The following is a 16,089-nucleotide window of genomic DNA, read 5'->3' as shown; positions in this document are numbered from 1 at the left end:
CACAGGCATTGTTTGGTGGTATTATCGTAGGGGCTGAGATTACCCCTCTCGTTAGGATCCCTTCCCTACCTGCACATAAACGCGTATTTATACTTACACGGGAGCTTTCTTAGCTGTATACTGAATACCAACTGTGACCCACAACTTCGGTACAATATAGATACTGGCGTGTGGGCAGCAAATTGCGGAAACGCGAAATTATCATTAATCACAGGCATTGTTTGGTGGTATTATCGTAGGGGCTGAGATTACACCCATCGTTAGGCTTCCCTTCCCTACCTAGACATCATAAACGCGTATTTATACTTACACGGGAGCTTTCTTAGCTGTTATACTGAATACCAACTGTGACCCACAACTTCGGTACAATATAGATACTGGCGTGTGGGCAGCAAAATTGCGGAAACGCGAAATTATCATTAATCACAGGCATTGTTTGGTGGTATTATCGTAGGGGCTGAGATTACACCCATCGTTAGGCTTCCCTTCCCTACCTAGACATCTACGCGTATTTATACTTACACGGGAGCTTTCTTAGCTGTTATACTGAATACCAACTGTGACCCACAACTTCGGTACAATATAGATACTGGCGTGTGGGCAGCAAATTGCGGAAACGCGAAATTATCATTAATCACAGGCATTGTTTTGGTGGTATTATCGTAGGGGCTGAGATTACACCCATCGTTAGGCTTCCCTTCCCTACCTAGACATCTACGCGTATTTATACTTACACGGGAGCTTTCTTAGCTGTTATACTGAATACCAACTGTGACCCACAACTTCGGTACAATATAGATACTGGCGTGTGGGCAGCAAATTGCGGAAACGCGAAATTATCATTAATCACAGGCATTGTTTGGTGGTATTATCGTAGGGGCTGAGATTACACCCATCGTTAGGCTTCCCTTCCCTACCTAGACATCTACGCGTATTTATACTTACACGGGAGCTTTCTTAGCTGTTATACTGAATACCAACTGTGACCCACAACTTCGGTACAATATAGATACTGGCGTGTGGGCAGCAAATTGCGGAAACGCGAAATTATCATTAATCACAGGCATTGTTTGGTGGTATTATCGTAGGGGCTGAGATTACCCCTCTCGTTAGGATCCCTTCCCTACCTGCACATCCACGCGTATTTATACTTACACGGGAGCTTTCTTAGCTATTATACTGAATACCAACTGTGACTTAGGTACAATATAGATAGTGGTGTGTGGGAGGAATATTGCGGAGGCGCGGAACTGTCACATTAATCATGGGTATTGTTTGGGGGTGTTATCTTATGGGCTAAGTCTAGACACCCGTTTAAATGTATTTTATAATGAACAACTAAACCTTTAATACGTGTAAGATGTTAATGCTCGGCTTACCTAAACTTATTGCATTTAGTAATTTATAATTTAGATCAACTAGCTCTTGTGCAAATACAGCTGAAACTCAAATTGACGTAACGAAAAATCCATTTAGCAAATAAAAAAACTATTCCTTTTAAATTCTTGCATAAGCAAAGATGATTTCTCAAAATACAAAAAGTTTTTAGGCAGTCTTTAATATTCTTTTCTATAAGAAACCTTCCCGATTTACTTTTCCCCAAGTTATATATTCCAGATATTCGAGAACACGATTGAATGGTATATTAAATCAATCATATGTGTTATAATTGTACAAAATATAGTATTTTTCATTATGATGCTTGAATAAAACCATAACACTCCCTCCAAGTTATTTATGGCTTATCCTATTATAGTACTATTTCAGTTATTTGAAGCTGATGTTTGTTTTCCCACTTTTTCTCACAGATTGGCAGATACACGATAAACGGATTATGGACGGCAAAGTTTGACAATACAAATCGGGCTGTTTGTAAGACGGAGGGGAAGGCCGGGCGGGAAGATGGACAGGGCCCTGGGGACTAACCCTCCGAGGCTTCCCAACTTAGATAATTGATTTGGCCAGTTAACCATTACTGAATCTTCCCAAACATTCTTTCTCAAGGTTCCACTTACTCAGTATGTATACTTACTTACTATCACTTTCTGTCTGTAATTAGGCTACTACTCACAATAACCGCTATGAAGGCGCGAGTTAGGCAATCTGACTACTCGGTGTTGTACGTTGATTGCATAGCCATAAAATATTAAGGCACTTGCGACTTTGGAAATTATTACTGTATCAGGCAAGAACGACAGCATTTCTAGTGGCGTGAAACTACTCGGTAAGCTCCCTGAGAGTATTAAACATCTAAATAATACCAAACAACTATCGTATCAGTGATATCAGTAACAGTTGTGATAATCGGTCTCAAATAACTTTATCTGCTAGGCCAATGTAAGTTCATTCATTTTCCTTGTTTGATTTATTTTCACTCAACCCCAGTAATGGTACTGATTACTTTTTGTAAATTCCACGTAATTACCAGTATTAATTATAAATTCAAGTCACCATTGAACTGCTGCCATTTCCGGCTCCGTTGTCCATTTTAGGTCGGGTGGCGGCATTGTGCTCTACTAATAAAGACCTTCAATTGCATGTGCATAATCAACAAATACTTACATTAAAGATTTTCTTCTGACTCCTTGTGGGTCGTCCCCTTGAGCAAGCGGCGAGTCACTGAATAGGTATCAAATTAGATTTTTATGTCCATTTACTTTGTATCTAGTTTTGCAGTTACCTTAACTCTTAGTAAAAATATTTATCTGTCCCGGGACAGAACACCCTATTTGTTTTCTCTATAGATTAAACAATATCTATAGAGTATAACTGAACAAATAATGGAAAATATAATGCATTTAGTCGACTTTAAATTAAATATCACAGTTATTGAGTAGTGATGAAGAATTGAAGTACAATCTCTAATTATATATACGACAACCCGACAACGGGACGTGTAGGCGTCGTGTCGTGGTAGTAACAGCAACACGTCAGCAATTATTCAGTAACAATGCATGTCACATACACACACCTGACGTTCTAATTATATATATGACAACCCGACAACGGGACGTGTAGGCGTCGTGTCGTGGTAGTAACAGCAACACGTCAGCAATTATTCAGTAACAATGCATGTCACATACACACACCTGACGTTCAATCACTAGTTCCAATGATCACTTCCCCAACAACAGTCACTAGTGAAGGTTTGGCGTCACAAACTGACGGTTCAGTAACAATGATGTCACATGCACACACCTAATATTCAGTTATTACTTCCAATAATCAATTCTCTAACAACTTTCACTAATGAAAGTTTGGCGTCACAAACTGACGGTTCAGTAACAATGGTGCCACATGCACACACCTGACGTTCAATCACTAGTTCCAATGATCACTTCCCCAACAACAGTCACTAGTGAAGGTTTGGCGTCACAAACTGACGGTTCAGTAACAATGATGTCACATGCACACACCTAATATTCAGTTATTACTTCCAATAATCAATTCTCTAACAACTTTCACTAATGAAAGTTTGGCGTCACAAACTGACGGTTCAGTAACAATGGTGCCACATGCACACACCTGACGTTCAATCACTAGTTCCAATGATCACTTCCCCAACAACAGTCACTAGTGAAGGTTTGGCGTCACAAACTGACGGTTCAGTAACAATGATGTCACATGCACACACCTAATATTCAGTTATTACTTCCAATAATCAATTCTCTAACAACTTTCACTAATGAAAGTTTGGCGTCACAAACTGACGGTTCAGTAACAATGGTGCTACATGCACACACCTGACGTTCAATCACTAGTTCCAATGATCACTTCTCCTACAACAGTCACTAGTGAAGGTTTGGCGTCACAAACTGACGGTTCAGTAACAATGGTGCCACATGCACACACCTGACGTTCAATCACTAGTTCCAATGATCACTTCTCCAACAACTGTCACTAGTGAAGTTTTGGCGTCACAAACTGACGGTTCAGTAACAATGATGTCACATGCACACTCCTAATATTCAGTTATTACTTCCAATAATCAATTCTCTAACAACTTTCACTAATTTGGCGTCACAAACTGACGGTTAGGCGTCGCGTCTGGGTCGATACAGTAACATAGTAACAATTATTATTCAGTAACAATGAGTGTCACATTCACACACCTGACGATCACTCATGACTTCCAATAATCAATTCTCCAACAACTATCACAAGTGAAGATTTGCTATCTCACAAAACACACGGACAGTAAGTGTAATAAGCTTTTCTCTATTTTTATATAACAAGTATTCACATTTACTCTATTAAACATCATAGCCTCTACAACATATTTCCATAATATTGTACCCTGTCTCAATGAAATAAATCTTATTAATAAGAACATTTATGCCTTATGTGTGTAGTATGCAACTGCCAACTACGGGGTAGAAAGAAAACACTTGAGTGCTTTATCTGCCCATTGAAGAAGCTGCTGAGTTTGTTTATGCAAACTAACTATATTTTAGATTTTTTTCTTGTTATGCATGCTATTCTAATAGCTGTAACTCTAGAAAATACATAAAATATACTTTCTTATTGGGTTTCTTAATGGCTGTTTCTTGTGAAGTTGTGAGTAGGCAATCAACTACTTCGGCGTTCTAAGTTCAACTCGTTCATTTTAATATTAAAAGTTAAAAACGTTATGGTATAATATATTGATATAAAGTTATACATGTTGACAAAGTATTATACACACACACATAACGAATATAAAAGATACCGTTTAGAGTAGAAAATGTTTGCTGTATTTTGTTTTTTACAGGCTTCGGAATCTGATCTATTATATTTTTAAATTGCTAAATTGTCCCTAATTAAAAATAATGCATAGAGATGATTACATAAATACCTGCAGGATTTTTATCATTGGCTGGTCTAATTCAACATCAAAACAATTTTTGTAAAATATGTACTAATAATAATATTACATAACGAGTAAGCCAACTATTTGGCGATAGAGGGCCAATCGCCTAACAGACAAGGAGGGCGGCCAACCGCGACTGTGCCGCTCCGGAACACTTATTTCCTTATTACAATACGCCGCCGTCGCCTCTTAAGTTTCCTGCTCCAATGTAATGCGCGGCGCCCGCCATCACTCACAAAACAACCACCTCAACTCCTCTATAAATCTGCAGCTGAGAACCGAAGTTCCTCTCTTCTTAGCTGTGCACAGTCTTGCATAACCTTTTTACAATAAGACCAGCAAAAAGGTTGAGTTAGCGAAAAAGTTTCAATAAATATCAAATTTTGGATCATAATGTAATTATACACACTTAACAAACGACACGAGATATAAATACTTGCCATATCATCTTTAGCCAACTATATATAGAGAGAACACAGGATTTTACTATATAGTTATGTGTTAGGTTAGATATATACCTGAAGTAGAGATCAGATTGCAATTCTCTGACCTACTATCACCGAACGTGGGCAAATGCCCTGAAAATCACGTTTCTTCACAATTTATTCCTAAAAAGAAACTTTAAACTTAAAATTGTTGAAACTCATCAATGAACACACGTATTGTGTTTGTTCAATGAACTCAATTAGAGTGTGAAATATCACAGGATTAGTATCAAATCGAGGACGTCCAAATAGATCATTATGAATTATTACTAAAGCGAACCACTACATAAAAACACACATCTACACAGTAAATATCTACACAGAGCTGTTTACAATAAAGATAAAATAAACAACACGAACCGTGTAATTTATACTGAGGTAAAATTATGTGGAGGAGCAAAATTCATACTTGCTCCCCCATTAAACAACGCGTTCCTCTCAATTTAAAACGACGCGAATGAAATGTCCATTCATAATAAATTTAGGTAGGAAGGATAAAAGCTGGTTGATGGATTAAAAAAGAGTGCTATGGGTGTGATAGGGTGTGGTGATGGGAAAGGGGGAACGGGGAGAAGGGGGTGGCGAGAGTACAATGTACATTATAAATGTGAAGTTACACCCCGCAGTGAGTTCTTGGCCGCGCTCACCCGACACACCCCACTTCCTCTGATTGGTAAGGTCAAATGACACGTACTTACTACTAGTAGTCGTGATACAATCGTTCGTAATATTTTAATAGACTAATGTAGTTATTCTCAAAAGGATATTAATTTATTGGCATCAAAATGTATGACATTTTGAAAGGTAACATAATTTAAGACTTTAGCATGGATTGTGCAACAAGTACTTACATTAAGTCTGCAAACAATCACATAAAAACAAATAGCAATAACCAATTACATAAATATACTATCACACAAAATGTTTTGGTAACAAAAATGATATACTGTTCAGCACCTAATGCCACATCGTTATATGTAATCCTGTAAACATGTATCAATAACTTTTACGTGAGACATGGTAACTGCAACATTTCTGTGTCCACCAGCAAACCTGTCCACACAATAAAACCTTTTCGTAAGGGTTCATGAGTTTCAAGTTAAACAAGTATACCCAGTAAAGTTCGTCGCGCGAGTAACAAGACTAAGGTACTTCTGCCAGACAAGGGCGTCCCCGAGTAGCGGCCCAACGGCTAACTACCAGCAGTGATCCAACTGATAGTCGTTATGTACGTAATTTGATATGACCAAAACTACTAAGGATTGAGATTTAAACAAAAAACGTAACAGAGATATTTAACATGATAATAAACCTTTAATTGATGATTAAGTAATTCTTAACCCGTAAGTAAGCCGTGTATGAGGGGTTGAAAGAACAACAATGTCAAGTAGTTCAGTACAAGATGTTTGAACCCTGTGTCAGGGGCTAATTATCCCGCGAGAGCGCTACCGGCGTTGTCTTTCAATCAGCGGGACGGATTACACGGTATTATCAGTTCTGCTTAGTTTACCTATATTCAGTTGTACGCAAACTTATGACATGTCCACCATTGTACAACTTTGCCCAAACCAGCAATCTTTATGATAAGCTAATACACATATGTAATAATTTCTTTTATGTTATAATTTTTGTTTCCGGATCTTACTATTAAAGTACAATTGTTACAATTATTTTATTTTTAAGGTCACTCACATATATTTTATTGAATTATTTTATTACATTTAAATGGCCCCGCTAAGTACAACACTAATCAGCGGGGTCCAAACTACCTTACCTAAACCATAGGCCTACAATGTGTTTATTTAGTTAAGTATCAAATGGCACTTATCATAAACCTTAGCAAAGCTGTTTTTTTCTCTTTGAATTTCATATTATGAACACTGAAGAACACCTCTTACCTCTTATAATTAAGTTCATTTTCCTATCTAACACATTCGCACTGGTAATATACTGTAGTGTGAATGGATTGCATAATTTCGATTCAGAGGCAGACGATGTCCTACCCGATTCCAATACGTATGAGACAAGAATACATACCCCCCCCCTCCGTAAGGCGTACCCGTTTCGCCACTACCAGTATTTATTTTTGCGATGCACGTGGAAATCTAGCATGAATAATGCTCAAATTTTTAAGTTTAGTTTAGTAGACTATCAATAAATAAAGAAATATATTTATTTACTTCACTCATATGTAATATTCCAAATACTCCAACGTGTATGTTTGCCTAGTTAGTCCGTGATATGTATCTGTGTTATTCTTGTGCTAACCTAATAAATTGTGTTTTGGTGTTGTGTATCATTGTTAATGATAATTCATTTTCATATCATATTAACTCCCAAAATTCCAAGAACTCCAACTTTCTATCTTCTTCCAAAAATTCATAAAGATATTAGACCACCTCCAGGACGTCCAATCGTAACCAGCTACGGTTGCCCAACTGAGAGAATTTCTGCATTTATCGATGATCAGCTGTAACCATTTGTCAAACAACTACCCTCCTACGTAAAGAACACTGATGACTTCATTTCAAAACTATCAAAAATTAATCAACCTGTTTCGAAAAACACGATTCTAGTTACTGTTGATGTCACATCACTGTACACAACCATACCACATGATGATGGTATAAATGCTGCTAAACATTTTCTCAACAGCAGACCCATTGACTATAAACCTTCTACAAATTTCTTACTAAAACTTATACATTATGTTTTAACTATGAACTGTTTTAGATTTCACAATAAATTTTATCTACAAGTCAAAGGCACAGCCATGGGAACAAGGATGGCTCCCTCTTTTGCCAATTTATTCATGGGATTATTGGAAGAAAAGTTCCTAAATTCTCAGAACCATCTTCCTTTAGTTTGGTTTCGTTTTATTAATGATGTATTTTTTCTGTGGGATCATGGTGAAGAAACTCCTTCAAGAATTTCTACATGCATTGAACACGTTTTCAACCCTCAAAACTTGGAAATGTTCTCATGAAATTCTTACTTTCTTGGACGTAGATGTTTTTATAGAGTCTGGTTTGTTAAAAACTAAAATACACGTAAAAGACACAAATACTATGCAGTATTTGAATTACAATAGTTGTCACCCCACTTATGTGAAAAAAAGCATTCCGAAGAGTCTTTCAATTCGTGCGAAAAATCTTTACAATAATGAGGGCGATTTTATTAATTATATCAGTAAATTAACTTGTGGTTTTATAAAATTATGATATCCCGATAAAGTTATCAAGAACAATTTGAATCAACCATCAAACAAAAATAATAATCTTTTCCCCAAAACGATCCGAAATTCATAACAAAATTTTATCCTGGCCTTCACAAAATCAACTCAATCATGAAGACAGCCTTTAACCTACTTCAAAATTCTCAGGAAACTAAAGACTTATTTTCAAAATCTCCAAGAGTTGTATTCAAAAAGCCCGACAACATTAAACAGATGTTGGTCTGTAGTGATCCTCTAAAAAAGGTAAATAAAGAATCACAGTCCTTTGGTTGTAAACCTTGCCAAAAACCTCGTTGTGGAACCTGTAAGATCATGTCTACAAGTCAAAATTTCAAAAGTAATGTAACCAATCATGTACATCCTATCAAAGTAACTATCAACTGTGACACTAAAAACCTTATTTACCAATTTGACTGTAAATTTTGTGAAAAACAGTACGTCGGCCAAACATCGAATCCTTTACGCATACGAGTAACTGGCCATCGATTTGACATTGTCCATAGCGATATAGAAAAACCTTTAGCCAGTCACGCTATCAATGTCCATAAACAAAATCAGATAGAAAATTGCTACACCATCAAAGGCATAAATAACATCCCTGAAGATTCAAACGAAAGCCTTAATAGATTTAAATTGAAAAAAAGTGAAACTGCACACCAATTGGTGCTTCAGATAAGACATCCAAGGGGTCTTAATTTATGATAAATTTATTTTTCGTCAACTTATTCACACACGTCATGTCATGGCCCATCAGCTGCTGATCAACTGTATTTATTTAGAATGTTTGTTTTTCTTGTTTGAGTTGTTACCTAATTTTTTGTCACAATTTATGTAAATATTTATACATGTATATTTATCTGAAGAAGTGTACCTAGATACACGAAACTTTATAAATGTTTCAAACCAATATACCGTGGTTTATTTGTTAAGAAGAGAATAACCTGTTTATGTAAATATATATATATATATATATATATATATTTATTTATTCTTATATATATATATATATATATATATATATATATATATATATATATGTATACACTTCACTTATTGAAATGAAAGACAAGGATTACAAGGCTTCTATATATTTCGTGGGATTTAATACCCACATCTTCAGGAAGCATAATATAAATGAAGAAAACAAGAAACAAGAAACACAACAAATAAAATAAACAAAAATATAAATACGCAACTAAAACATTCAAAAACCCAGCTGATATATCATTAATGGCACAGATGGAAATTTGGAAAAGTTAAAATTATATTTTTATACTTTTTATATATTATATAAATATTTATATATATATATATGTATATATATATGTATATATATATATATTATATATATTTAATAAAATAAAAATATAAAATTATATATATATAACGCTTTTTATACTACCGTTAACATTATCCACAGCTGCTAGGAGGTCTCTTACAACCAGAAGGGCAGAATGTATCATCACATCACTGTTTAATTTGCCCTTGCCAATGTTATCTTTCAATCAGCGGGCGGATTACACAAAATCGATATCACCTTTATTGTTTAGTTTACGCATACTGCTTCTATTTTTTATGAGAATGACAGATTTATGGATTAATGCAGAAGCCATTTTTGTAATCAAATTCTTCAGGGGTGAACTGCTCTTAATTCGTCACTCATTACCAGTGAGACTACTTACTGTTTTCTTCAATGAAAAATAATAATTCACTCATTTTATATATTAAATTACAAATCACACATTCTCTTTACCGTCTTATTTACTTAAGCAATAATTAAGTCTATAAAAAGTGCCTAACAACGAGGAGAGTAAAGTTTTGACATTATAATGAGGGTGAGGATCGATTGCTACGCAGAAGTGGGCGGTTCAAGAATTCTGTGAACGTATCACAGTCAAAGGCTGCTTTAAACTTTACACTGCAATAATTTACTACGCCCGTATTGCAACTCTCTAGCTGAACTTTCCTCCCTTTAACTTTACAATTTACACAGGAACGAAAATAGCAGAGAGAAAATGCACGTTGTTTAAGTGTAAATAGTCAGTATATATATATATATATATATATATATATATTATCACACAAATAACAAACAGCATAAGTATAAATTTTTATCTTTCAAGCTAAAAATTAATAACTAATATATATATATATATATATATATATATATATATAGCTACATAAATTTTTTCACTGATGTAAACTGTTGTTTACAAAAGATTTACTTTATACTTTAATATTTTATCTAACTCGTCATTCTTCTGCATAGAGCTTTAACGTAAATAATAAAAGCAAACTTTGATTTAACATAAATTATTTGAACAGGTTAATAATTGTAGTGTACCAACACTTATAAATAATTATGTTATTTTCTAGTTATCATAATATCATATGTAGGTATTGTTTGTGGCACCATATTTTATATATATTAATATATTAGTTTTCAATCAATACACTGATTATACTAAGCATAAAATATAATTATCTCACATGTAACTTTATCTGGTATGGATTGCCTGATATCATCCAAGACAATTAATAAAACACAAAAATGAAAGAACTGACTGCCAGCAGAGGGTAACATCTAACACAAAAAGTAATAACCACTCGGAGGAACCTCTATTGTATATCTGCTTACTCACTGATGACAGCAGCCCCAGCATTGATATCGGAGCCACTGGGGAAATCAGAATGTCCGTCTGTTAAATTTCTTTGTGTCGAAATCAACCAATTGGCTTCATTACGTCGAATGATCTACATCTAAATGGTCATTAATTAACCACAGGAGCAATATTTCCATTTATTCCCAAATTACACGTTATACTGCCATTTCGATAATACTGGTGTATATATATTCAATGAATTACTTGTTTATTCTCTTTATTTCTCTTACCATTCAAGTACGATCATATATGTATATGTTTCTATGCACGAGTGCGGTTAACTTAGTAAACAAAGTAAAAACATATTTTATTGCGTTCACTGTTTAAAAATACAAACATACGCCATCATAACTTGTATATTTTGCAAAGTAACCTTTGCGTTATTGGAATAAATAAATCACGAGTACTCCTGGTTGCATTGCAGAAGGAAAGTTTAATAAGAATAACAGTGAGTCAGGGATGATTTATGCTGCGTGCTGCTGTCTACCAGATTAGAGATGTCGTTACTTTACTGCATATTGCAGCGGTGTAAACTGCCCCGATCACATTACTTCACGAGTTCAAACATCACTTACAAAGCGTATTATAAACGTCCATTGCTTCGGTATACAAAGGTATGTAACGAACAGATTAGTTAATCGGTCCATTTCACACTCGGTCGGGCGGACTGGCGAGTATGACCCGGCAACAACAATAACGGACACCGCACCGTGTTGGACTTGATTCAAATAGAAGGTCGAAATTTGGCTTTGTTACTTCATACGCGCGGCACGTTGCCCATAAACATTAGGCAAATGAGGCGCGAAATTAGATGTGAATAAACAGCCAAACACTACGTAATGGCTAGCAGATGATGCACAGCCAGCAATATTCTGTAATTCACTCAACTAATTGTGAACATGTCTATATCCGGCATTAACACTATTGGATTGCGCATGACAACACCCCATCCCTACTCCACCTCCATACCAAATAGTCTGGCCTCAAGTCCTCATCCGCTATCTCAGTTTCAAATACATCCCTCCAGTTCTGCTAATGATATCAATATGTGTTTGTACAGGTTACTTCCCCCTGCCCCCCGTGTACTGCCTGGCCTGGATCTGCCTGGACGTGTTGTTCTGCACAGCCAGCATCATGCACCTGTGTACTATCAGCGTGGATCGCTACCTCAGTCTCCGTTATCCTATGAAGTTCGGCCGCAACAAAACTCGCAAAAGAGTGACCCTAAAGATCGTCTTCGTGTGGCTGCTGTCCATCGCCATGAGCTTGCCTCTCTGCCTCATGTACTCTCAGGTACTGTATGTGCTGAAACCTTCTACTATGACAACAAATTTAAAATGAAACGTTTTACATTTAAAATTATTTTTAAAAGTAGCCAACTTCGTGACATCAAGATTTGGACCCCGGCAACATTTGGTTAGTGAAATTGTGCTGAAGTCAAGTTACACGACTTCGTGGTATTTTGTGGAGCGAGACTTCGTGGACGACAGTTCTAAAAGATTGATGAGGTGAGAAACGCAGAGTTCATAAAGCTTAAATTGTCTCATGGAACCTAGCTTGACATCGGTACCAGCTGGTTAGTTGTAGTGAAAGGAAAAATCGTGTGCACCAAACCTCGTGCATTCTTGTTATTTCTCAATGCAGCTGGCTAAGAAGTTATAGCTCGGGTCAATCGAGTTGAATGTTTTAATTTGCCTCTATTAGGCCGTCAGTCTGCACTAAAGTATAATCGTCAAAAGCTAATTAATTTCAGTCACAGACACATAACCACACCATCGACAAATTGTCGGTAGAAATATATCCTAACTGTGAGACCTACTGTACATATTGAATGTATATACTTATACCGAATTCAGGACATTTTCGGTGACTTTTCGTTGAATTTTTCAAGTGTGAAGCATAAGTTACAAAGCAAGGGATAAGCTTTGTTCGAGTGGATCTGTGAAGTAAGCGAGTCGTAATCTAAATGCAAATTTGCCGGAGGTGTCGGGTAAGGATGGACAACACGGGCGACTACAACAAAGTGGCATCATCGGCGTTCATTATCCGCTACACCGTCAAGTGGAGTACAAGAACGATAGCAGCCGGTATCGATCGACCTGGACAAATCGTGACGAAAACAAAGTGCCACTCGCAGTCAATATTGGTGAGGTAACAATCAGTATTGACGAAGAGCAAGCCACTCATCAAGTTGTTCTCTCTGTCTCATTGCTACCCCGTCAAGTGAAATACAAGAACTATAATAGTACCTATTACAAGAGCGGATCGTTGTGGTTACAGCCGGTATCGATCGACCTGGACAAATCGTGACGAAAACAAAGTGCCACTCGCAGCCAATATTGGTGAGGTAACAATCAGTATTGACGAAGAGCAAGCCACTCATCAAGTTGTTTTCTCTGTCTCATTGCTACCCCGTCAAGTGAAATACAAGAACTATAATAGTACCTATTACAAGAGCGGGTCGTTGTGGTTACAGCCGGTATCGATCGACCTGGACAAATCGTGACGAAAACAAAGTGCCACTCGCAGCCAATATTGGTGAGGTAACAATCAGTATTGACGAAGAGCAAGCCACTCATCAAGTTGTTCTCTCTGTCTCATTGCTACCCCGTCAAGTGAAATACAAGAACTATAATAGTACCTATTACAAGAGCGGGTCGTTGTGGTTACAGCCGGTATCGATCGACCTGGACAAATCGTGACGAAAACAAAGTGCCACTCGCAGTCAATATTGGTGAGGTAACAATCAGTATTGACGAAGAGCAAGCCACTCATCAAGTTGTTCTCTCTGTCTCATTGCTACCACGTTACAATGGGACCCGAAACATCTACAGGCGGATTTGTAATTTGGAATATTTCTTGTAGAGTAACTTTAGTTGTTTCTATCTGAAATGCCGATATTTGGACAACAAGAATTATGCTAACAAATTATTAAAATTACATTCTATCTTGATATTATCTTAAAAAACAACGTTTAGTACGAATCCGTTTAAAAAACATGAATATAATCGGTAGTAAATTTTCCTTTTGATTTTGTTTACGTAGATTAGACTTTGGAAGCGCCGGCTGTACTGGCGGCCATCTTGAATGTAGCCCCTTAAGAACTTAACGTTAAATATCGTTAACTTTTACGACCTTACCGTCGTAGAATTGTGTGAGGAAAAATAATTTGAGAGATGTAATAATACGCATCCAAACTCTTTCTAGATTTTCAATATCTTTATAGGATAGGAAAAACCTCAAAATTTTGTGTACTTAATCGTATGAATTTAAAAAAAGTATAAGCTTCAAAACGTATCTAAGGGCAAAAAATGCATAAGGTTTAACACTTTCCTTATGGTGAAAAACACAAAGTGTTTTCATAACAGCCGGCTTTTAACAAGGTGCAAGGTTTAAAACGTTGCTCATTATATTTTTGCAAAACGTACGCGCATTCTGGTACGATTCGCAGGTGACATTGCTATTTTGGTAGTAATTACGTTGCAAAAACCTCGATGTAAATAAAAATTCAAGTCACATCGTTAAGTTTTGTTGAGAGCGAATGCACCGTCAAAGAGATGCAGTAATTGGCAATATCACATATATATATATACAATATATCAAAGAACCGCTGCGCTGTGAAGCCTCAGCCAGAGAGGAATCTTGTGAACCTTTTGTAAAGAAATCTGAAATATTGTCTGCACAAGTTTACATTCACCTGATTTATAACAAATCGTTTATCATATTAATTTAAGTGACCAATACGCGAGACTGAGGTACAGAACACGTAAATAAGGTGGGCCGACACGTTCACATTTTATTACACTTGTATATTTAGTAACATTTTATAATTTCAAACACGTCCTATAGAAAATTATATGCATTACAAATCAATTCAAAATTCGTTTTATTGGTTTTGCTTTTTCTACGTTGAGAATAGAAAAGAAACGGTTATCGATATAAGAGAGTACATTGGTTAAAATTAATTCTAAAAATAAAATGGTAAACTCAGTTGTCACTGGTCTCCGGCACGCATGGTCAAATTGAACTACTCACCGTCGTATACTAATGAGCAAGACCTTTGAAATATTCCTAATACAAGTACAATAGTTTAGTTGGAAGGTTGGAAAAGACTATAAGATTAATTATTCAGTGTTTAAATAATTTGTAATTGATTGTTACAGATTCATAACTTTTGTTGAAATATACAATTCAGAATTGATAGTCACTAACGAAAAACAAAGTAATCTCCATAAGTGATTTAATAATTTGTTTAATAACTCACATTCTAATAATTTAAAAAAATTCAAATCAATAGTATAAATTAATACTTAAAACCCATCTATTTTTCTTCAAATCAAGTTCTAATAATGATAATATAGTAATAGTAGCACGATTAAAATCCGTTCTTTATATGTAAAATAATAATAAAGGAAATATTTATAAAGCAGATTTTAAACATATATATATATAAGTTTTACCCACCCAGTACTACCACATAGAGCACAAGTACGACTATGCATTGCCAACACGATACCGATTATACACCCAGTACAGTAGGAAGAGAGAGATAACTTTTGTGAATAATAATTTCAATTACACAGCCACTAATACACTGACGTAGTCGAGGAAGATGGAAGGGAGGAGAAACATCGAATTGAGCTGATTGAAAATAATAAAGATAGAGAGAATCATTTGGCTGTCACGAGACAATGAATACCAATATCCCATCAGTGATACCACCATTCCGACATAAACATCCCGCTCGCACGTCACTGGTTTATCTTCTGTATCTATACACGGACTGCCTAAGATTGGGCTGATTGGAAATCATAGAGAATCGTGCCATTTCACAGTCACGAGGCAATGAATACCAAT

The 16,089-nt window shown here is 36.0% G+C and overlaps 2 protein-coding genes across 2 annotated transcripts in view; one reads left to right on the top strand and one right to left on the bottom strand.

The window, feature by feature from the left end:
* LOC124359608 (26S proteasome non-ATPase regulatory subunit 1) overlaps positions 1-16,089 on the bottom strand; it is a 251,882-nt gene that overhangs the window by 108,025 nt on the left and 127,768 nt on the right. The window lies entirely within an intron of this gene.
* The window catches only part of LOC124359609, a 92,094-nt gene that overhangs the window by 42,431 nt on the left and 33,574 nt on the right, over positions 1-16,089 (top strand). Inside the window, exon 3 of the mRNA XM_046812495.1 lies at positions 12,293-12,525. Coding sequence (XP_046668451.1) covers positions 12,293-12,525 — 233 coding nt within the window. The remainder of the gene's footprint in view (positions 1-12,292; positions 12,526-16,089) is intronic.

Source organism: Homalodisca vitripennis, chromosome 4 (assembly GCF_021130785.1).
Source record: "Homalodisca vitripennis isolate AUS2020 chromosome 4, UT_GWSS_2.1, whole genome shotgun sequence".
NCBI classification, from domain to species: domain Eukaryota; kingdom Metazoa; phylum Arthropoda; class Insecta; order Hemiptera; family Cicadellidae; genus Homalodisca; species Homalodisca vitripennis.
The sequence above is the reverse complement of the archived record's forward strand: the minus strand, read 5'-3'. Positions and strand labels throughout refer to the sequence as shown.